Source organism: Pan paniscus, chromosome 1 (genome assembly GCF_029289425.2).
Source record: "Pan paniscus chromosome 1, NHGRI_mPanPan1-v2.0_pri, whole genome shotgun sequence".
In the NCBI taxonomy this organism is placed as follows: domain Eukaryota; kingdom Metazoa; phylum Chordata; class Mammalia; order Primates; family Hominidae; genus Pan; species Pan paniscus.
Genome location: NC_073249.2, coordinates 200,615,415 through 200,639,019, shown reverse-complemented (window position 1 = coordinate 200,639,019; position 23,605 = coordinate 200,615,415). Strand labels below are relative to the sequence as shown.

At 43.8% G+C, this 23,605-nt stretch overlaps 1 protein-coding gene and 1 pseudogene across 6 annotated transcripts in view; both read left to right on the top strand.

Annotated features, from left to right (window-relative positions):
* The first annotated feature begins 1,517 nt into the window (after positions 1-1,517).
* Positions 1,518-23,605, top strand: part of CEP85 (centrosomal protein 85) — a 44,651-nt gene continuing 22,563 nt past the window's right edge. For 2 of the 6 annotated variants that reach the window (XM_055103674.1, XM_034958852.2), the window contains exons 1-4: positions 1,543-1,700; positions 7,120-7,192; positions 11,510-11,662; positions 22,484-23,178. In XM_055103674.1, coding sequence (XP_054959649.1) covers positions 7,138-7,192; positions 11,510-11,662; positions 22,484-23,178 — 903 coding nt within the window. In that variant the 5' untranslated portion in view covers positions 1,543-1,700; positions 7,120-7,137. Of the gene's footprint in view, positions 1,701-7,119; positions 7,193-11,509; positions 11,663-22,483; positions 23,179-23,605 lie in introns of all 6 variants that reach the window. The other 4 variants (XM_008961683.4, XM_003809443.5, XM_055103675.2 and 1 more) reach the window with 4 other exon arrangements.
* LOC112438234 (small nucleolar RNA U3) lies at positions 14,082-14,175 on the top strand (annotated as a pseudogene).

The window sequence follows — 23,605 nt, the reverse complement described above, 5'->3', positions numbered from 1 at the left end:
CTGTTGCCCAGGCTGGAGTGCAGTGATCTTGGCTCACTGCAACCTCTCCTCCTGAGTTCAAGTGATTCTCTTGCCCCAGCTTCCCCAGTAGCTGGGATTACAGGCGCCCACCACCACACCTGGCTAATTTTGTATTTTTAGTAGGGTTTTATCATGTTGGCCACAGGCTGGTCTCAAACTCCCGACCTCAAGTGATCCACCTGCCTTGGCCTCCCAAAGTGCTGGGATTACAGGCGTGAGCCACCGTGCCCGGCCAGGACTAACACTTTCTAGCTTTCTACCCTTCAGTCCATAAATTTATTCATTTAGACACCCTGTCTTAACTTTTTTTTTAGCCTTTACATTAACAGAGGCTTCTGGTCCTAATTTCATATCATACCCAGGTTCATTTTCATTATCCATTAAATCTGCTATTTTATGTCTCCTATATTCTTATCTTAAAATACTAAAAGAGAGGGCAAAGGATACAACCTTGGGGCACATCCCTAGGGTCTTTCCTCTAGAGCGACTTTTATTCAGTAATGAACTCACTTTGTCTGGCTCTTAAAGCTAAGAAATTATACAACTTTTTTTTTCCATACAACTTTTTTTTGGAGTGCAGGGGCGCGATCTCGGCTCACTGCAACCTCCGGCTCCCTGGTTCAAGCGATTCTGCTGCCTCAGCCTCCCGAGTAGCTGGGATTACAGGTACGTGCCATCACATCCAGCTAATTTTTGTATTTTTAGTAGAGATGGGGTTTCACCATATTGGCCAGGATGGTCTCGATCTCCTGACCTCGTGATCCGCCCTCCTCTGTCTCCCAAAGTGCTGGGATTACAGGCATGAGCCACCGCGCCCGGCCTCCTTATACAATTTTTTAATATCTCTCCCTGCCAAGCCAGGTTTCTAGATACCCAGAATTTCACTATCTGAGATTCATTCCTTTGGCTGATGGTTCTGTTCTCCTTTGAAACAATTTTCCTGTCTGACTCTTCAAGCGCATATTAATGCAAATGGACTTAACGGTTCCTTTTCCAGTGGACCAAGTTTGGGGAGGGAGGCAGGACTGATCCTTTACCCTTCAACCTGAACCTTGGTCACAGGCTGACCACTGCCTCCAACCCAGACCAAGCCTTGACCCTGACTAGTCAGTGAGCCAGGCCACACCCTAACTCCTGGTCACAACCTGAACCCCTACTTCAGGTGTGAGAACTGATAGACTGGCGTTGAAATGGAAGGAGGGTGAGGCAAGCTGAGTGGGATTCTCGTGTCCCCAGCCCCGCCCCCGGGCCGCCAGCTTCCCAACCTGCACAGGCCCAGCAGGGCCCCTCCAGGTCTAGGTGAGCAGGGCTCCACCTACAGGTAAAACGGGGCAAGGGGCAGGGAAGGAGCCAAGTGGCGACGTGGTCATGCGCAGAAAGATCCGTCCGGCTCTCTGAGCAGAGGGTAGCGTGTGGGGGCGGGATACCGACGCGGCTCGACTGCCGATTGGTCAGAAGAGGATAGAAAGGGGCGGGAAGCCGGCGCGGCTCGACTCCCGATTGGCCAGAGGCGGCAGAACGGGGTGGGGCCAAACGACGCGCGTTCTGTGGCGCGCGGCCTGGCGGGCGTGCAACGGCCGTTAGAGGAGCTGAGGGAGGGAACCGCCGCTCACCGCAGACGTGGTGGCTGCAGTCAGTCTTCCCGAGTGAGGGATTTCGCCGCCCGCTTTCAGGCCCGTGTAAGTTTTCCTCCTTCGGGAGCCCCAGTCCTAGTGGCCGACCTTGCCTCTCCTCCCATAGCTCTGGCGAAGCCTCAGACGCTCGCGACCTGCCACCGTGAGGGGCCGGGGAGAGCGAAGCGCATGCGCCTCGGCTCCGAAGCGAGTGCCCCGGCACACGCCCTCTCGCGTCCCATTCCCCTCGCTTCCCCCGTTGCCTTGCTTTGCCCTCCGTGGTTCACCCCACGGCAGTCACTTTACCTGCGTGCCAGGCCCTGTGCCGATAGCCAGGGACACAGCGGGCGGCGCATTCCTTGCCCTTGCGGAGCGCACAGCCCTGGGAGTCGACGTTAAGCGGGGTAATCCCTCGGCGCGCAGTGAGGGTAGAGTGGAGAAATCTTACAAGGAGCACAAAACAGAAGGCGCGAATCTAGTCGGAGAGGTCAGGGAGCCCTCCCCGAGGAGGAGAAGTTTGAGCCGAGATTGGAAGGCTGTGTAGAGAATTAAGGTTGTGGGACGGAAAGCACTTGGCGGGGCCTTACCCCGGTACTTCTCGGCCGGGGCGATTTTGCTTCCCTGGGGACATTGGTCGATGTCTGGAAACACTTTTGATAGTCACAGCTCCAGGGCTTGCTACTGGCATCTAGTGCGAAGAAGCCAGGGATGCTGTTACACAGCCTACTGTGTGTAGGACGACCCCAACAACAAAGAAAAAGCCCCCAAAATGTCAGTAGGGCGGAAGGTGAGGAAGCTTCCTTCAGCGAGAAGGAGCTGGTGCTTTGGTTGAACTGAAAGTTTAGTGTGTTCAGGTTTAGTTGTTCAACAGTATATTCAACGCTTACTTCACCTCGGTTAATGAGAGCGATCCTTTACACCAGTATATTCCCAACACGTGGCTCAGAGCCAGGCGCCTAGTAGGCACGCAGTAAATTTCGGTTGATGAATTGAACACTGGGATAAGTAGGGGGCGGTGGTGATACAAGGACGATGAAGCTAGCCAGGCCTCATTTATTTGCCCTCAGACCTCGTCTGCTTTATAGTGATCTGGTGGTTTTGTATGTCTCACGACTTTTCTTTGTAAAGGCAACTTCTTGTCAAGGATTTGGCTTCTCTTTCACAAGGTTTAATGAATGATCAAGGCGGTGAAAATAGTGTGATGGTGTGAGATCCTTCGTGTGTCTGTGTCAGCTGTCTGTGTATTCCTTCAAATCCTCTCTTGTCTTGATGTGGTTCTCTTAACAGCTGCCAAGCGTGATGTTCCACACTTAGATTGTAATTCTTTTTTTTTTTTTTTGAGACGGAGTTTTGCTCTTGTTGCCCAGGCTGGAGTGCCGTGGCGCGATGTCGGCTCACCGCAACCTCCGCCTCCCAGGTTCAAGCGATTCTCCTGCCTCAGCCTCCCGAGTAGCTGGGATTACAGGCATGCGCCACCATGCACGGATAATTTTGTATTTTTAGTAGAGACGGCGTTTCTCCATGTTGGTCAGGCTGGTCTCAAACTCCTGACCTCAGGTGATCCACCTGCCTCGGCCTCCCAAAGTGCTGGGATTACAGGCGTGAGCCACCACGCCCAGCCACACTTAGATTGTAATTCTTATAGGGGAAAAATACTTACGGCAGTCAAAATCTAATTCTTGGGTAGCAACTTGAGAAATAAAGCCTAGGTGATGACCAAGGACAAAGTGAAGAAATTTTATGAGCTTTTACTGCTCATATAATTGAGGCTTGCAGCTCTAGCTGTCTGAGGCAGAAACTCCAACTTGGGGTGCCATGCTTGATCTCTTTTTTTGTGTTTTGTCACATGTAGAATGCTGACTAGACTCCTGTAGCGTTAGAGTACAGTCCTGGCTTTGAAGCCTCTTCCTAGCCATATGACCTTCACTACTGTAAACCTTTATTTTCTCATCCATAAAATGAGGATAATAGTAACTGCTTCATAGGGTTGATGTGAACATGAAACATGAGACATGATACCTAAAAAGTGTTGAGCACAGTGTTTGATAGGTAGTAAGTGCAGAATGCATGTTAAATTTGTTGAATGAGTGACTGTTTCTGTAGTTTAAAGGGCTTTGAAGATGGAAACCAATCCTGTTGGGTGCTTTTTTTTTTTTTTTCTCTCTCTGTCTGCCTCCATTCACTCCCTTTCTAAGCTTTATAACTGGTGTGTTACTTCTTGTACATTCACTTCTCTCATTTTTATCCCAGGAAATTTCTGTCTCCTTCAGTTGTCCCAAAAATTTCCACCAGTAGCTCATCTAATTCTTAAGTCAAGAATGATTTATTTTGTATTGTTTTACTCCTTACGGGGTTTCTTTCTTTCTGTTTTTCTTTTTTGAGATATTTGTTGTCAATGAGGGTCAGACTCTGAAATATTTGAAGGGATTTATTCTGAGCCAAATATGGGTGATCAATGGCCCCTGACACAGCCCTCAGGTGATCCTGATAACGTGTGCCCTGGTTTTAAACATTTTAGGGAGACATGAGACATCAGTCAAATACATGTAAGATTTACATTGATCTGGAAGGGTAAGACAACTCTTAGTGGGTGGGGGCTTCCAGGTCATAGGTAGATTTCAAAATTTTCTGATTGGCAGTTGGTTGAAAGTTGTTATCAATAGAAAGGAATGTCTGGGTTAAGGTATCCTGGGGATCAAGATTTTATTGTACAGATGAAGCCTCCAAATAGTAGGCTTTAGAGAGAATAGATTATAAATGTTTCTTACAGACATCTGTGTTAATGTTAATACTTTTCCTAAATTCCAGAAGGGAGGAGGGTATAATGAGGGGTGTAGGACTCCACCACCACTACCACCATCATGGCCTTAACAGGTTTTTCAGCTTAACTTTGGAATGCCATTGGCCAAGGGGAGGGATCCATTCAGGTGGTTGGGGATGCCTTAGAATTTTATTTTTGGCTTATATCACATACCATAAAATTTAGTTTTATGTGTGTGCAATTCAGAGGTTTTTAATATATTGGCAAGGTTGTGCAGTCAGTCACCACTATCTAATCTCAGAACATTTTGATCACCCTGAAAAGAAACCCGGTATCCATTAGCAGTCCCTTCCTATTCTCCTACCCTCCCTCCTCTCAGTCCCTTGCAATCACTAATCTGTGTCTCTATGGATTTGCCTATTCTGACATTTCATATAAATAGGATCAAGCCTTTTGTTTGGCTTCTTTGACTTTGCATGTCTTCAGTGTTCATCCATGTTGTCACATGTATCAGTACTTCCTTTTATTGCTGAATAATACTCTGTTTTTTGGATATACCACATTTTATGTATCCATTCATTAGCTCATGGACATTTGTGTTGTTTCCACTTTTTGGCTATTGTAAATAATGCTGCTATGAACATTCTTATTGAAGCTTTTGTGTAAACCTGCGTTTTCATTTCTCTTGGGTGTATACTTCAGTGTGGAATTGCTGAGTCATAGGGTAACTCGGAGTTCTCCTTCTGTCACCGTATTTTCAACTTGTCTGAATTTAGAAACACCTTAGAATCCAGTGCGCCTACCATTTTGTTATCCTTTAAAGAAAGGAGTGAAGAAAAGGATTTTGATATTGACAAGAAAGGAAATCACTAGTAAGGAGGTAATCTAATCCTTCTATGTCATCATTTAACTCACTGAATCATACTTGCCATAAACTAAAGCTTTTATTACTGAACAAAGCTTCCCTCACCCAGTATGTGAAGAACTGGAATTGTGGAGGATGATACCCTTTCTGTTGTAGATGCAGTGAATTAATAAGGGTTTGGGTTGTTGTTACTAAGAGAATACTATAGAGGTCACTAAAGTACATTAGAGAAATAGTACCATATAGTCGTCTCTTTTCTCCAGAGTGATAGAATTATGTTCTGTGAATTGTCCCAAACTCTTTTTTTTTTTTTTTGAGACGGAGTCTTGCTCTGTCGTCCAGGCTGGAGTGCAATGGCGCTATCTTGGCTCACTGCAGCCTCCGCCTCCATGGTCCAAGGGATTCTCCTGCCTCAGCCTCCCAAGTAGCTGGGATTACAGGCGCCTGCCACCATGCCTCGCTAATTTTTGTATTTTTAGTAGAGACGGGGTTTCACCATGTTGGCTGGTCTCGAACTCCTGACCTCAGGTGATCCGCCTGCCTCGGCCTCCCAAAGTGCTGGGATTACAGGCGTGAGCCACTGAGCCCGGCCGAATTGTCCCAAACTCTTTTGGGGCTTTTATAAATTTAGAGTTTCTGAGTTGATACTCCTTGATCTTCCATGGGCTGTACAGTGCTACTTTTGTTGATGTAAATTGCCAAGTAATAACAGCACTTAGTATGTGTCAGGAACTGTTGTAAGTTAATTATAAATGAATTAACATGAATTAGGTTGTGTTGTTATCCTCATTTTTATATGAAGAAAAATGAGGAACAGAGATACTAAGAAATTTGCCCAAGGTTACACAGCTAATAAATTGATAACTTAATGTTTAGTGGGTTCAAGTGTATTTGTTTAGACTTCAAATCCACTTCTGCTGAATTCTCAGCACCTACCCCTAGTGTACTGTAAATATAAATATTTTAAGGAGTGAGAACATGGGACGAGAACTTCACGTTCCTAGCTCAGGATTGGAGTTCTACTTATGAGCAAGAATTCTTTCCCATCTTTTTACATCGTATGACTGACTTTAATTACTGGAAGAATTGAGGAATTTGTTTTATGTTAATCATAATTGATGCTGTAATACTTCACTGTTGGTTTAGTTCTTTAGTTCTTTATCCACCTCATCCTGTCATCAGGTCCCCATGGCTAAGAAGATTCATGGTAAAGTTTGTTAATTAAAAGTAATATTTTTAAATTTTATAAAAATCAGAAGGGTTCTAGGACCATATGGAATCTATATTGGTAATCTCTGGTTCTAGGTTTTCTATACTGGATTTGGGAAGAGAAGTAGAGTGGAGTATTGGGATTTACTTTGTCTTAAAAATATCCTTAGAAGTAAAACATGTAAAAACATATTTACTCCTAAATATCCTTAGGAATATAACATTTAGAATACTGGAATATTCTTTTTTATTTTTTTTGAGATGGAGTCTTGCTCAGTTGCCCAGGCTGGAGTGCAGTGGTGTGATCTTGGCTCACTGAAACCTCTGCCTCCCGGGTTCAAGCAATCCTTGTGCCTCAGCCTCCCAAGTAGCTGGGACTACAGATGTGTGCCACCATGCCCGGCCAATTTTTGTGTTTTTAGTAGAAATGGGGTTTCCCCATGTTGGTCAGGCTGGTCTCGAACTCCTGACCTCAGTTGATCTGCCTGCCTTGGCCTCCCAAAGTGCTGGGATTACAGGTGTGAGCCACTGTGCCTGGCCAAATACTTGAATATTCTATATGGTTTTGACAGTTTCAGTTGAATGGGAACTGAGTTGCGGGGAATTAAAGATACTGCAGAGAACTGACTGGTTATTCCTTCATTCTACAGTTGGCTTAAATAACTGTGATGGCCATGCAGGAGAAATATCCAACTGAAGGGATCTCTCACGTCACTTCACCGAGTGAGTAGTCAGAAGTTTTCTGGGTTAAATTCTGACCCTGTTCTGTTTTTTCATATTCCTTAAGGTAAATATTGAATAAACAAGCATTCACTGAAATGCTGGTGCTAAAAGAATAAAAATAACATGGGGCTTCATTGAATATAAAAACAGGTCTCTGAGGGAACAATTATTTATCTCTTGTGCTATGTGGCTTTCAACAGGACCACGTGGTTGGGAGAGGACGACATATAAAGGAGTGGAACAGAATGACTTTGGAACATAGTTCCATTTGAAATCAGAAAAACACAGCATAAATTACTGTGTTCTATGTTGTCTTTGTCCTCTGGGTGGGTCAGTCATCTGCTAGCCCACAAAGATAGGAATTCTGCTTGGATGCCAACAGATTCCGTTGCATTGTTACTAGAAACTCAGGAATTTATCTTCAGAATGGATTAACAAGATGTTGAAACTTCAGTAGATACATTAAATATATACAGTCCTTAAGTGTCCATGGCGGACTGGTTCCAAGACCTCCTGCAGATAGCAAAATCCACAGATACTCAAGTCCCTGATATAAAATGGTGTGGTATTTGCATATAACCTGTGTCTATCCTACTGTTTACCTTAAATCGTCTCTAGATTACTTGTAATACCCAATGCAATGTAAATGCTATGTAAATAGTTATACTGTATTGTTTGGGGAATAAGAAGAAAAACAAGTCTATGCACATTCAGTAAGATACCATTAAAAAAAAAATTGGTTGAATTCACAAATGTAGAAACCACGGATATGGCCAGGCGCTGTGGCTCACGCCTGTAATCCCAGCACTTTGGGAGCCCAAGGCGGGTGGATCACCTGAGGTCAGGAGTTTGAGACCAGCCTGGCCAACATGGTAAAACTCCATGTCTACTAAAAATACAAAAATTAGCCGGGTGCAGTGGCACGTGCCTATAATAATCCCAGCTACTTGGGAAGGCTGAGGCAGGAGAATCACTTGAACACGGGAAGCAGAGGTTGAGGTGAGCTGAGATCACGCCACTGCACTCCAGCCTGGGCAACAGAGTGAGACTGTGTCTCAAAAAAAAAAAGGGGGGGGGGGGAAAGAAACCATGGATATGGAGAGCTGACTGTATATTAAACACATAAATATATGTATGCACTGTGCAGGCATATTAAGTAGATAATATATATTTCAAATAAGTAATATTTTAGAAAAATGACTTGTTGAATTCTGGGGTATTGGTAAAGAAGAGGGCACATTTAATTCAACTCAGGGTATGTTTTATTTAACTTTAAAATCTCACAGTGCCTTACTCAGCGTAGATATTTGGTAAATGTTTGGTGTATTCTCTTAGGCATGCTGCCTTGCATAGAGTAGGCACCATTATAAGCTTTGGTTGAATCAATTCAAGATTCATTCAGCAGAATTTTTTTTTTTTTTTTTTTTTGAAATGGAGTCTCGCTCTGTCACCCAGGCTAGAGTGCAGTGGCGTGATCTCGGCTCACTGCAAGCTCCGCTTCCCGGGTTCATGCCATTCTCCTGCCTCAGCCTCCCAAGTAGCTGGGACTACAGGTGCCCGCCACCATGCCCAGCTAATTTTTTTGCATTTTTTAATAGAGACGGGGTTTCACCATGTTAGCCAGGATGGTCTCAATCTCCTGACCTTGTGATCTGCCTGCCTGGGCCTCGCAAAGTGCTGGGATTACAGGCGTGAGCCACTGCACCCGGCCTCGGGAAATATTTTTTAAACATCTGCTATGTGCTGCACATTCTCTTAGGTTTATACAGTTTCTATGACAATTATGTATATAATGCAAGTTTTTGGAACATTGCCTTTCCTATGGCTTTTTTCTCTGTTCAGTAGTATCTCATTCAGATTAATAATGGTCTTAATAATTGATAAGGATGCTACTGATAGGACATGCACTATAACACAAAAAATTTCAGCTTTTTTTTTTTTGGAGACGGAGTCTTGTTCTGTGGCCCAGGCTGGAGTGCAGTGGCACAATCTCAGCTCATTGCAACTTCCGTCTCCTGGGTTTAAGTGATTCTCGTGCCTCAGCCTCCCAAGTAGCTGGGATTACAGGCATGCACCACCACACCTGGCTAATTTTTTTGTATTTTTAGTAGAGACAGGTTTTGCCATATGCCCAGGCTGGTCTCCAACTCCTGAGCTCAGGTAATCTGCCCGCCCCCGCCTCCCAAAGTGCTAGGATTACAGGCATGAGCCGCTGCACCCGGCCAACTTCAGCATTTAAACTTCAATTTTGAAGTAAGTGTAAACCTCTATAAATATACCAAAATATATTTTTAACAAATAACTCTTTGGAATTAGGGTATGGAGTAGGTGGATGGAAAAATGGTAGCAATGAAGAGTGGAAGATTAGTAGTAGTAACAGGGAAGCGGTTTCCAGTAGGAAGTCAGGAAGATGGTAATAGAGGCCCTCAATCTTAACTGTTTCAAAAGGCCTGGCAAATTTTACACTGACTAGGGAGAAAAAGCTGTGTAGACTCACCAGAAGGTCGGATTTCTTTGCTTTGGGCTAGAATTACACCAACGTAGTATAGTAGCATTGGCTAATCTCATGCCACTCAGAAACTCTGATTGTTGCCTGTGTCTTCTATAACAATTACAGATTACTGAGTGTATAAAGATTCTTTCAAATCAGGCAGTCACTGTGATCCAAAGAATAGAAGAAGTATTTGGGGAAAGTCAGGTTGCCTTCAGTAGAAAGCCAAAGTAAGGGTAGCAAAAAAGGAGCAAAAGTAGAAGAAAATAGATTAAAAAGATGAGAGAAGCACTGAACTTGGAAGAAAGGAATAAAGTAATTTGTGTCCAAATTACTTTGGGCGTAATCATTTAGTGGGAGCAATCATTTGCCTCCCACTAGATCAGAGAGTCTGTAGAACCGTATTTTCTGAAATCGGCTCTCACACTTTAAATGGAGGATAAGTAGCTGCCATTAGTTTTTTTGTTTGTTTGTTTATTTGTTTACATGGATCACCAGATACACCTTAGGAAAATTATAGTGGTTTTTAGAAAATAAATTTAAGTCTTTGCTAGAATGTTAGTGAATCAAGTATTTATTGAACACTTCCTACCTACCTCCCCCCAAACAGCATATTTTAAATCAAATAAATCTCATCAGTCTTTTTGTCTTAACCTTCTCAGCAGTTTTAGTGATTTCTTCACGTTGCTCTCAAGATAAAGCCCTAGGCTCTTCAGATTGACTTTCAAAACTCACCTTGATCTCAATAGGATTCACCTATTGAGGGTACCCTGGTTCAGTGAAGCAATAATTTTCTTTTTTCTTTTTTTTTTTTCTGAGATGGGGTTTCGCTCTTGTTGCCTAGGCTGGAGTGCAGTGGCGCAATCTTTGCTCACTGCAACCTCGAAGCAATGATTTTCAACTGGGGACTGGACTGCTTGTTGCCCTAGGAATCATTTGGAACTATATGGTTATTTTCTGGTTTCACAGTGATGGTGGGCTTGGTTGAGGGTTGCTGCTGGCATTCAGTGAGTGGGAACCAGGGATGCTAAACCATTCTGTAATGTATAGACTACACATTGAAGAATGGTCATCCCCAGAATGCCAAAAGCACCATTGAGAAACTGTAAGAAAGAGGAAAGAATGTGGGTTTTGGAATCAGAAAGAACTGGGTTCAAATATCAGCCCTCCCCTCTGTAAAATAGGGGTAGTAATACTTTTCAGTAAGTAGGTAGGCAAGATTATGTTTGTAAGGTCCTGTGGCTTTACAGGTTTCAATAAATGGCCACTGCTATTAAATATGATTGTTTTCTGTTCCAGTACTCCTGGATTCTTCATGGGTCTTATTAACATCTTTGAATATTCTCACTTCTCATACTATTTCCACTTAAAATTAACTAGCTCAGGCTTGGCGCAGTGGCTCACACCTGTAATCCCAGCACTTTGGGAGGCCAAGGCGGGTGGATTATGAGATCAGGAGTTCAAGACCAGCCTGGCCAAGATGGTGAAACCCCATCTCTACTAAAAATATAAAAATTAACTGGACGTGGTGGTGGGCGCCTGTAATCCCAGCTACTCGGGAGGCTAAGGCAGAGAATTGCTTGAACCCAGGAGGTGGAGGTTGCAGTGAGCTGCGCGCCACTGCACTCAAGCCTGGGCGACAGAGCAGACTCCGTCTCAAAAAAAAAAAAAAAAAAAACTAGATTGGAGCAGCTGAAATAGGCACAGGAGAGAGAAAGGGTTGGGTTGCTGCTATTCTCTTAGGTTTATGTGATTTTTTAAAAAAAGGTCTGATGGGGTTACATCAGCTGGTTCACAGTAAAGGTGGGAAATGCCTCTTGTTTCAGGTTCCAATGTGATTCAGAAGGGCAGTTCCCTGGGGACTGAATGGCAGACCCCAGTTATCTCGGAGCCCTTTCGGAGCCGCTTCAGCCGCTGTTCGAGTGTAGCCGACAGTGGGGACACAGCCATTGGTACATCATGCTCAGATATTGCGGAGGGTAAGTTTGTATTAATGATTTGATTACCAATATGTGTTCTCATTTTCAGATTGCATTTTGGTTATATTGGCATTTCCAGATTGTGTTATTTCCAGAATGTTCATAACGTCATTCCATTTCATTCAAGGAGTCTTTCATTCTTCTTACCCTGTGCTTCTCACATCTGGTCCCTTTATCTAAATTTCTACTTTTTATCTTATCTGAAACAACTTTGTTGGGGGGTGGGGAGACAGGGTCTCACTCTGTCACTCAGATTGGAGCGCACTGGCGTGATCATAGCTCACTGCAGCCTCCCATGCTGAGGTAATCCTCCCACCTCAGCCTCCTAGGTAGCTGAGACTGCAGGTATGCACCACCGTGGCTGGCTAATTTTTTGTGTGTTTTTATAGAGATGGCATTTTGCCATGTTGCCCAGGCTGGTCTGGACTCCCAGACTCAAGAGAACCACCTGCCTTGGCCTCCCAAAGTGCTGAGATTACAGGAATGAGCCCCTGTGCCTAGCCTTTGAAACAACTCTCTGATAGGTTAATTGGCCTCAAGTCTTTCCCTCTGCTGCCAGATTATTTTTGCTAAAAGCGTAATTTCATAGTTTCCTATAAATCTTCAATAACTCCTATTGCTTGGGCGATGAAGTTCAGAGGCTTCAGTTCTGTGATCGTCCCTATCCCACCCACTCAAACATGTTTCCTGCTGTCACCAAGTCTGAACGTAAAGTCCTGTTTTTTGTTTTGTTTCTATTAATTTTTTGAGATGGTCTCACTCTGTCACCCAGGCTGGAGTGCAGTAGTGCCATCATGCTCACTGCAGCCGTAAACTCCTAGGCTCCTGAGTAGCAGGGACTACTAGCATGGTGCCACCACACCCAGCTATTTTTTTTTTTTTTTCATTTTTTGTAGAATTGAGATCTTGCTATATAGCCCAGGCTGGTCTCAAACTCTTTGCCTGAAACGATCCTATTGCCTCAGCCTCCCAAAGTGCTGAGTGCTGGGATTACAGGCTGGAGCCACCATACCCAGCTGGTTTTTGGTTTCTGATACTGGGGCTCTTTTTTTCCTTCTTTAATCTGGGCCCATGTGTGCGATGCCTGCCTCCTCTTGCCTTTCCTAGCTATGCTGATGTTACTATTCAAGATCCAGCAAATGTCCCGCAGGCTTTTCCCATCCCTTACACTCATTAGTCATATCATTCTCCTTGCATTCTTGTATCTTTATTATCTCTGCCATTTGTTTTCGCACTTAAGTATTGACAGGCAATACTTTATAAGGGCATTTTGTTTTTCCGTTTAGATTGGTGAGTTCTAGAAGGCAGAGAACCTAATTGATAATAATTAACTACTGTTGATTGTATGCTTTGTGATAGATACTATAAATTTTTTCTGTATTATTTCACTAAAGCCCTTAAGAAGCCTGTAATATGTCTTCTTATTTCCATTTTACGGATGAGAAGGCTGAATTTCAAAGTGATTGAATGAGTTTCTTAAAGTCACAAAACTTGTCACTTTGATAATCATATGTTGTAATTTTAAAACATCTACTCCACAGCCACTTGGATGGCTATATTCCAGAAGATAACAATCCTAGCTACTTGGGAGGCTGAGGCAGGAGGATCACTTGAGCCCAGGAGTTTGAGACTAGCCTGGGCAACATAGTGAGACCCTGTCTCAAAAAAAAAGTGTAAGTTCAATCACTTTGTTACACAGGTTGCGTGTGTGACTCCGTTTTTTATTCCTCTAGGGAAATACATATGTATTTCCCTTCTGTGCATTCTTTTTAAATTGTAGCCGCCTTTTTGGTGAGAATGTAGAGAAATGGAAACTTCTGTGCATTGCTGGTAGGAATGTAAAGTATTGCAGCTGCTTTGGAAAACAGGCAGTTCCTCGAAAGGTTAAACATAGAGTTATTCCTGACCCGATAGTTCTACTCTTAGATATATACCCAGGAGAAATGAATACACAAGTTTTTGTGTGGACTTGTACATAAATGTTGGTAGCAGCATTATTCATGATAGTCAAAAGTAGAAACAATCCAAAACCCACAACTGATGAATGAATGAATATCCATATAATACAGCAATAAAAAGAAATGAAATACTGGTACATGCTACCTTAAAAACATATACTGGCCAGGTGTAGGGGCTGATGTCTATAATCCTAGCGCTTTGGGAGGCGAAGGCGGGTGGATTGCCTGAGCTCAGGAGTTTGAGACCAGCCTGGGCAACACGGTGAAAGCCCATCTTTACTAAAATACAAAAAATTAGCTGGGCGTGGTGATGTATGCCTGTAATCTACTCGGGAGGCTGAGACAAGAGAATTGCTTGAACCCAGGAGGCAGAGGTTGCAGTGAGGTGAGATCGTGCCATTGCACTCCAGCTTGGGCAACAGAGTGAGACTCCGTCTTAAAAAAAAAAAAAATTATATACTAAGACTGTATTTTCAGGGATCGTTTCTGTAGTATGTTACGAGAGAAGTTTTTCTGAATGTGTAGAGCACCGTTAAGAAAAAGAAAATAAAATGAAATAACCATTATATATGAAGTAAAAAAAAAGCCAGACACAAAAGGCTGTATATTGCATGATTCCCTTTATATCAGGGGTCTCCAACCCCTGGGCCAAGGACCGGTACCAGTCTGGCCTGTTAGGAACCACACAGCAGGAGGTGAGCAGGAGGTGAGCAGCAGGTCGAGCATTACCGCCTGAGCTCCATCTCCTGTCAGATCAGTGGCGGGATTAAATTCTCACAGGAGCAGGAACCCTATTGTGAAATGTGCATTTGAGGGATCTAGGTTGTGTGCTCTTTATGAGGATCAAACTAATGCCTAAAGTCCAGAATAGGTGAATGTACAGAAACACAAAGTAGATTAATGGTTTTCTAGGGCTTCGGAAGCTGGTGGAAACAGCATGACTGCCAAAGGGTAAGAGGTTTTCTTTTTGGAGTGATGAAAATGTTGTAAAATTGATTGTAGTGATTACGCAACTCCATTAATATACTAAAACCCATTGAATTGTACACCTCAAGTGAGCAAATTGTATGATATGTGAATTGTATTTCAATAAAGGTTTTTGGTTTTTGTTTTTCTTAAATAGGTATGAGCTGAGAGGAGTAAATTTAAAAATGAAAAGAAAAAAAAAAAGCCACGGACAGTGGTCCGTACCTATAGTCCCAGCTGCTCCCAAGGCTGAGGTGGGAAAATCACTTGAGCCCACGAGTTTGAGTACAGTCTGGGCAACATAGTGAGATCTTGTCTCCAAAAAAAAAAGGAGGGTAGTGGGGACCACATCTACTATTACTGGTTCCTAGACATCTAGCATTAATTTTAGTTTTTGTTTGTTTGTTTTATAAAGATAGGGTCTCTTTTTGTCACCCAGGCTTGAGTGCAATGGCGTGATCACAAGCTCATTGCAGCCTTGAACTCCTGGGCTCAACCTATCTTTCCACCTAAGCCTTCCGAGTAGCTGGGACTACAGGCGTGTACCATCACACTCAGCCAGTTTGTTTTGTTTTGTTTTGCGTGTGGAGTCAGGTTCTCACCATCTTGCCCAGGATGGTTCTTGAACTTCTGGGCTCAAGCAGTCCTCCTGCCCTGACTTTCCAAAGTGCTGGGATTACAGGTGTGAGCCACTGCACCCAGCCCCTAGAGTTAATTTTGATAGTTTGACAACTATGTGTATAATGGGGACTGTGCTCAGTAACTATTGAGTAGAATTGAATCATAGATTTTGAGGTACACAGGACTTCAAAAATTGCCTCTGCTCGTTTTGATTGGTGAATAACAAAAATTCCCCCAAGGAGTTAAGTAACTTGCCTAACATCATACAGCTGGTTATCAGATTCTGGTCTCCTGACTGTGTAATATTCTTTCTATCAATTGTGTAATCAAATATCTTACTGTTAATTTAATTTTCACTTGTTAAGGTTTTGTCTACATGTGCAGTCATAGGACCTTTTTATTTTGATTAAATAATAGATATTTTTAAAATCAATTGGTCTAGATTTTTCCCCCATTGAAATGACCAGCTGTATTTAATTCAGTTACATTGCTACACAGATTGTGTGTGTGACTCTCTTTTTTATTTTGGGAAAATACTTACATTCTAGTGCATTTTTTAAAAGTTGTAATAGTCTTCTCGAGATAGGGGTCAAAGATATTGGTCTAGAAGTTTTTTTTACTTCTTATTATTATTTTTTCGAGACAGGGTCGCTCTGTCGCCCAGGCTGGAGTGCAGTGGCCCAATCTCGGCTCACTGTAACCTCCACCTCAAGATTCTCCTCTTTCAGCCTCCCAAGTAACTGGGATTACAGGCGTGCACCACCATGCCTGGCTAATTTTTGTATTTTTAGTAGAGACGGGGTTTCACCATGTTGGCCAGTCTGGGTCTTGAACTCTTTTTTTTTTTTTTTTTTTGAGACGGAGTCTCGCTCTGTTGCCCAGGCTGGAGTGCGGTGGGGCAATCTCGGCTCACTGCAAGCTCCGCCTTCCGGGTTAATGCCATTCTCCTGCCTCAGCCTCCCAAGTAGCTGGTACTACAGGCACCCGCCACTACGCCCGGCTAATTTTTTGTATTTTTAGTAGAGACGGGGTTTCACCGTGTTAGCCAGAATGGTCTCGATCTCCTGACCTCACGATCTGCCCACCTCGGCTTCTCAAAGTGCTGGGATTACAGGCGTGAGCCACCACGCCCAGCCCTAGACGTTTTTTAAACTGCTATGTTTGTTACATACCATGATCCTAATCTTAACTCTTTTTGTGTGTTTGTTTGTTTTGAGATGGAGTCTCACTCTGTCACCCAGGCTGGAGTGTAGTGGCATGATCTTGGCTCACTGCAACCTCCGCCTCCCGGGTTCAAGCGATTCTTCTGCCTCAGCCTCCTGAGTAGTTGGGATTACAGGCGTGTGCCACCACACCCAGCTAATTTTTGTATTTTTAGTAAAGACGGGGTTTCACCTTGTTGGCCAGACTGGTCTCGAAGTCCTGACCTCAGCTGATCCACTCACCTTGGCCTCTCAAAGCGTTGGGATTATAGGCGTGAGCCACTGCTCCTGGCCTCTAATCTTAACTCTTACACATTTTGTTCATGAATCTAGCTTGCGGTCTAGTTAACAAGAACCCCTATGACTGGTATACAGTATAGTTCATTGTTGCATCTTTAAATTTAATAGGCATGCTTTTGATTCCACCCTTCTTCACTAAGGTGTTTTACCTTGGAAGATTCTCGAGGGACAGAGTAGAGGTGGGTACTGAAGAGTTCAGAATGCTTTCAGCTCTTTGCAAAAGACTGAAATAGTCACTGGTGTAATTCAGGCTACTGAATCACTTCAGGTGTAGACTGAAGTGACTGAGATTTGGTAATAGCTGAATCTACCCTTACTGTGAAAGGAAGTTTGCTCAAAAATGAGTTGTTTTTTAGGGTGGGGAGGGGGCATAAAATGTGATTAAGTAGGGGAGAGATTTAGAACTATGTTCTTAAAATGGCAAAACACCAAAGTTTTTGGGAACTGTAGATTTCTGTAAATAAAAATCACATATCCCATGCATTGTATTTTTTAGAGAGATGGATCTCACTATGTTGCCTACACTGGAGTGCAATGACTGTTCACACAGGTACCATCATAGTGTACTATAGCCATGAACTCGGTGGGGCTCAAGTAATCCTCCTGAGTTAGACTACTGAGTAGCTGGGCCTACAGAGATGCACCACCTGCCTGGTTCCCATACACTAAATTTTGAATGCCTTTGAAAATTGTAGAAGATAGAGGTCCCTTTGAAAATGAGTGTTGCTATTTCATTTCAAAATATTCTAAACCACAGACCAGACTTACGGTGTAACTCAGAGGTCCCCAACTCCTGGCCCGTGGACCAGTACCAGTCCATGGCATATTAGGAACCAGGCCACACAGCTGGAGGTGAGCTGCAGGCGAGCAAGCATTACTGCCTGAGCCTGCGCCTTCTGTCAGATCAGTGGTGACATTAGATTCTCATAGGAGCATGAACCCTATTGTGAACTGTGCATGTGAGGGATCTAGGTTGCTCAGTCCTTACCAGAATCTAATGCCTGATGATCTGAGGTGGAACAGTTTCATCCTGAAACCATCCCCCCAACCATTGTCTGTGGAAAAATTGTGTTCCACAAAACCATTCCCTGGTAACAAAAAGGTTGGGAACCGCTGGTGTAACTTTACATTTCATAGCACAGTTAGTCTGAATCAGGCAGTTTACTTAATATAAATAGATAAACCCAATAGATAAGTTAAAAATGTGGACAAAGACCTCACCTTAATTTTCTAATATGTCTATTTATCATCTATAAAAAATTAGAAAAGCCATATTCTTCTGGGTCAGTTGGTACTTTTCTTCTTGGCTTTGGTTTTGGCATTATTTTGGGGTTATCTTAGTGTATTTTCTGTTACTGTAAGAGAATACCTGAGACAGTCTAACTTACACAGAAAAGATGTTTATTTTGCCCAGGGTTCTGGAGAGTGAGAAGTCCAAAGGCATAGTGGCAGCATCTGGCGAAGGCTTTTGTGCTGTATCATAACATGGTGGAAAAGCAGAGACCACTAGAGTGAGCCAAGCTTGCCTTTTTTTTTTTTTTTTTTTTTGAGACAGAGTCTTATTTCTGTCACTCAGGCTGGAGTGCAGTGGTGGGATCTTGGCTCACTGCAGCTTCCGCCTCCCATGTTCAAGTGATTCTCCTGCCTCAGCCTCCCGAGTAGCTGGGATTACAGGCACCCGCCATCATGCCCAGCTAATTTTTGTATTTTTAGTAGAGATGGGGTTTCACCATGTTAGCCAGGCTGGCCTTGAACTCCTGACCTGAAATGATCCGCTTGCCTCTGCCTCCCAAAGTGCTAGGATTACAGGCATAAACCACCGTGCCCAACCCAAGCTTGGTTTCTTTTTTTTTTTTTTTGAGGTGGAGTTTAGCTCTTGTTGCCCAGGCTGGAGTGCAATGGGGCAATCTCGGCTCACTGCAACGTCTGCCTCCCAGTTTCAGGCGATTCTCCTGCCTCAGCCTCCCGAGAAGCTGGGACTACAGGCATGCGTCACCACGCCCAGCTAATCTTGTATTTTTAGTGGAGACAGGGTTTCTCCACGTTGATCAGGCTGGTCTCAAACTCCGGACCTCAGGTGATCCGCCCACCTCAGCCTCCCAAAGTGCTGGGATTACAGGCATGAGCCACCATGCCCGGCCCCAAGCTTGCTTTTGTAACAACCCACTGCTTTGAGAACTAACTCACTTCTGCTAATCTATTATGAGGCTTCTACCCTCATGACCCAGTCACCTCTTAGAGGCCCCCACCTCTTAATACTGTTACATTGGCAATTAAGTTTCCAACACATGAACTTTTGGGGGACAGACACTTTCAAACCACAGCAGGGGGTGTGGGCTCAAAACTGAATTTGGTGAATCTAGAGAGAGTGGTGCTATGGATGGAGACTGGAAGGAGGTATTGCAAAGTTCATGGTAGCAACCCCTCATGTGCTACAACCTCACAGTCTTCTGTTTTGTAATTACACTGTGGGAGCAGCGACCCTTGGTAAGAACTGATAACTATGGTGCTGTTACGGAGGATTTAAAACATATTGCTTATGGTTAAGCACGGTGGCTCATCCCTGTAATCCCAGCACTTTGGGAGGCCGAGACAGGTGAATCACTTGAGGTTAGGAGTTCAAGACCAGCCTGGCCAACATGGTGAAACCCCGTCTACTAAAAATACAAAAATTAGCCAGGCATGGTGGCGGGCTCCTGTAATCCCAGCTACTCGAGAGGCTGAGGCAGAAGAGTCACTTGAACCCAGGAGGCAGAGGTTGCGGTGAGCCAAGATCGTGCCACTGCACTCCAGCCTGGACAACAGAGTGAGTGAGACCCCATCTCAAAAAAGAAAAAATTGGGCCGGGGGCAGTGGCTCACACCTGTAATCCCAGCACTTTGGGAGGCCGAGGCGGGCGGATCACCTGAGGTTGGGAGTTCAAGACCAGCCTGACCAGCATGGAGAAGCCCTGTCTCTACTAAAAATACAAAATTAGCCGGCCGTGGTGGAGCATGCCTTTAATCCCAGCTACTTGGGAGGCTGAGGCAGGAGAATCGCTTGAACCCAGGAGGAGGAGGTTGTGGTGAGCCAAGATCGCGCCATTGCACTCCAGCCTGGGCAACAAGAGTGAAATTCCGGCTCCAAAAAATAAAACAAAAAATTGTATTGCTTACTAGTCTTTGAAGTCTTTATCACTAGCAGTCTGCCTTAACCTTGTGTACTAGTCCTATATTTAAGTTGTGAGACATCAGAAACTGGGTCCTTTAACTGAGAAATTTCTTTCTTGGTCCTGAGAGACTGATGCATGTTATCAGAACTTATTCAGGTTTTTGTTTTGTTATGTGTGTGTGGTTTTTTTTAGTGTGGCCTTTTATATATCCCCAAGATCATCTTCAGTATAGGAAATTAGATACTATGCATATAATATAAGGCTTGCACGTCTTTTTTAAAAGTATTTATTCCTCCTGTCTAACCGAAATGTTTTACCCTTTGATCAGCATCTCTCGATTCCCCCTGCTCCCAGCTTCTAGTAACCACAATTATTCTCTCTGTTTCTATGTGTCGAGGTTTTTTTTAGCTTCCACATATAAGTAAGAACGTGCAGTATTTGTCATTTTGTGCCTGGCTTATTTCTCTTAGTGTCCTCCAGTTTCATGCATGTTGTTGCAAGTGACACAATTTACATCTTTTATAAGGCTGGTATTCCGTTGTGTGATATACTGCATTTTCCTTATCTGTTCGTCTGTTGATTCTATAACTTGGCTATTGTGAATAATTACTCAGTAAACATGGGATTGTAGATATCTCTTGGACATACATATTTCATATCGTTTGGATATATACCCAGAAGTGGATTGCTGGATCATATGGTAACTATTTTTAGTTTTTTGAGGAGCTACATACTCCATTGTTTTCCACAATGGCTGTGTTACATTCCCCCCAACTGTGTACTAGAGTTCCCTTTTCTCTGCATCCTCTCCAAACTTGTTATCTTTCATCTTTTTTTTTTTTTTTTTTTTTTTTGAGATGGAGTCTCACTCTGTCGCCCAGGCTGGAGTGCAGTAGTGCGATCCTGGCTCATTGCAACCTCCACCTCCTGGGTTCAAGCGATTCTCCTGCCTCAGCCTCCCGAATAGCTGGGACTACAGGCGCGTGCCACCATACCTGGCTAATATTTTGTATTTTTAGTAGAGACAGGGTTTCACTGTGTTAGCCAGGGTGGTTTCGATCTCCTGACCTCATGATCCCCCCTCCTCAGCCTCCCAAAGTGCTGGGGATTACAGGCATGAGCCACTGCGCCCGGCCTCATCTTTTTCATAATAGCCATTCTGACAGGTGTGAGGTGGCTTGCCCATATTTTTAAAGAGTTGCTTAAGGCCGGGCATGGTGGCTCACACCTGTAATTCTAGCACTTTGGGAGGCTGAGGCAGGTGGATTGCTTGAGCCCATGAGTTCGAGACCAGTCTGGGCAACATGGTGAAACCCCATCTCTCCTAAAAATACAAAAACTGAGGTGGGAAGATCACCTGAGCCTGGGGAGGTCGAGGCTGCAGTGAACTGTGATCGCGCCACTGTGCTCCAGCCTGGGTGACAGAGTGAGACCCCATTTCAAAAAAAAAGTTGTTTAATGAGAAGGTAGTAGCTGATCTATACTTACATAATTCTGGGAACAATTATAGTATTTGTTGTTGTTATCTGAGTGTGCTCTGTGTTGGTTGCTGGGGAGAAAAAGAAACAAGTTGGTAGTCGCTCTTCTCCGTGGTAGATATGCTTGATTTGGGAACGAGTACTGAATATAGTTGAAAAGAGAAGAAATTGGTATTCCTTATTTCCTTATTCAGTTTTCTGCCTGCTGAAAGCAATAAGTATGTTACCTCACATTCCTCCCTTATTGTTTGCTTGCAGTAGTCCCCCTCAGAGTAGTACTTGAAAGTTGGAAATAGGTAGAAATGTGAACCTTGTATAGTAGGGCTAATCAAGGGTTGTCTCCCAAGACCAGGCAGGAGCCAAAGGAAACACAAATTCAGTCTGAAGGAAAAGTTAAAAAAAAAAAAAAAAAAAACACAGTTGGGTACACACAAGGGGGCAAGTGAAAGGCAAAATATAAAATAGAGGATTTCAGTGTGTACCCAATTGAGAGTGCTCACTGTGCTAGAGTGAAACCTGAGAGTTACTAAGAATAACTTCACATATCCAGGCAGTCAGGTTTGGGGTATGGGAGAGAGAACAGAATCCTGCCTCAGATGCCATACTCCCTGTCCTGCATACTGAGCAAGACTGTCTAGTTCGCTTCATTCTTCAGATAGTTTGGACTCGTTGCTCACCTTCCTGGGGGAGCTTTTGGAGGTCGCAGAAGATTCTGGTGACTCTTGGAAAGGATATTTTTATTAGATTTGATTATAGCTGAGAGTTGTCCAGCTTCCAGAAGAGTAGGACCTAACTCATTTTCCTTAAGTAAGTAATTTGTTTTAAAGTTTAAATTTTAAAAAAAACTTTTAAAAAGTTTTTCAGCTTTGTCTGTTGACTGACAAGATTTTTTTTATTCCAGTACAAAGGACTAAGTTAAAAGTGAAGTCATTATTGCCTTTTGTTAGTTTACCTTGTGAATGGCATTTGAGATCCTGGAACATACATCTCCCAGTTTGGTTGCCGTTTCTTTCTGCCTGATACTTTTGATGATGGTGCTCTCTCTGCTTGGTCTCAGGACAGGCCGAGAGCTTCTGGCATAGCATTCAAACTCAAGAAAGCTTGCTACTTCAATTTTTACTTACGGAAGACTATTCTCTCCCCAGATTTTTGCAGCTCAAGTGGCAGTCCTCCTTTCCAGCCCATCAAAAGCCACGTAACCATTCCAACAGCCCATGTGATGCCTTCTACTTTAGGGACCTCTCCTGCCAAGCCAAATTCTACACCTGTTGGACCCTCTTCCTCTAAACTCCCTTTGTCAGGGTTGGCTGAAAGTGTGGGAATGACAAGAAATGGAGACCTCGGTGCAATGAAACATTCTCCAGGCCTATCTAGAGATCTCATGTATTTCTCTGGTGCTACTGGAGAAAATGGAATTGAGCAGTCCTGGTTTCCAGCAGTGGGCCATGAAAGACAAGAAGAGGCGAGGAAGTTTGATATTCCTAGCATGGAATCTACCCTCAATCAGTCGGCAATGATGGAGACACTTTATTCAGATCCTCACCACCGAGTCCGCTTCCACAACCCAAGAACCAGCACAAGTAAGGAGTTGTACAGAGTGTTGCCTGAGGCCAAGAAGGCACCGGGCAGCGGGGCAGTGTTTGAGCGGAATGGACCACATTCTAATAGCAGTGGGGTCCTCCCTTTGGGACTCCAGCCTGCTCCCGGGCTCTCCAAGCCTCTGCCCTCTCAGGTGTGGCAGCCGAGTCCTGACACTTGGCATCCCCGAGAGCAATCTTGTGAACTCAGCACTTGTCGGCAGCAGCTGGAATTGATTCGTTTACAGATGGAGCAAATGCAGGTAGAGGTCTATCTTTCCTTGGATTTTCTAGGTTCTGTACAGTTCTTAGAATTGTAATAGCTTTTGTCCTTTGAATTTTGGCTTAAAGAAAATAGCTGTAAAAAGAAGGAAGATGTTTGTAGACAGGAAATACAGGCTTGTGAGCTGTTGGCCATTGAATCTGTTTGGTGGTCAAATTAAGCACCAGATAGGGTCTCCAAAATAGCAAAAGGTTACAAAGGAAAACCTAAAAACGTATTTATACGTCACTAGGCTAAGTACTTTCACATACAGCATTTTATTTAATCTTCATAGTGTACTAACGAGGTAGATGTAGAAACTTACCAGGTTCTTAGACTACATAATCTGTACGGGGTCATAGAGTTAGTAATTGGCAGAGCTGGGGTTTAAAAACCATCTTTGAGGCCAGGTGGCTCACGCCTATAAT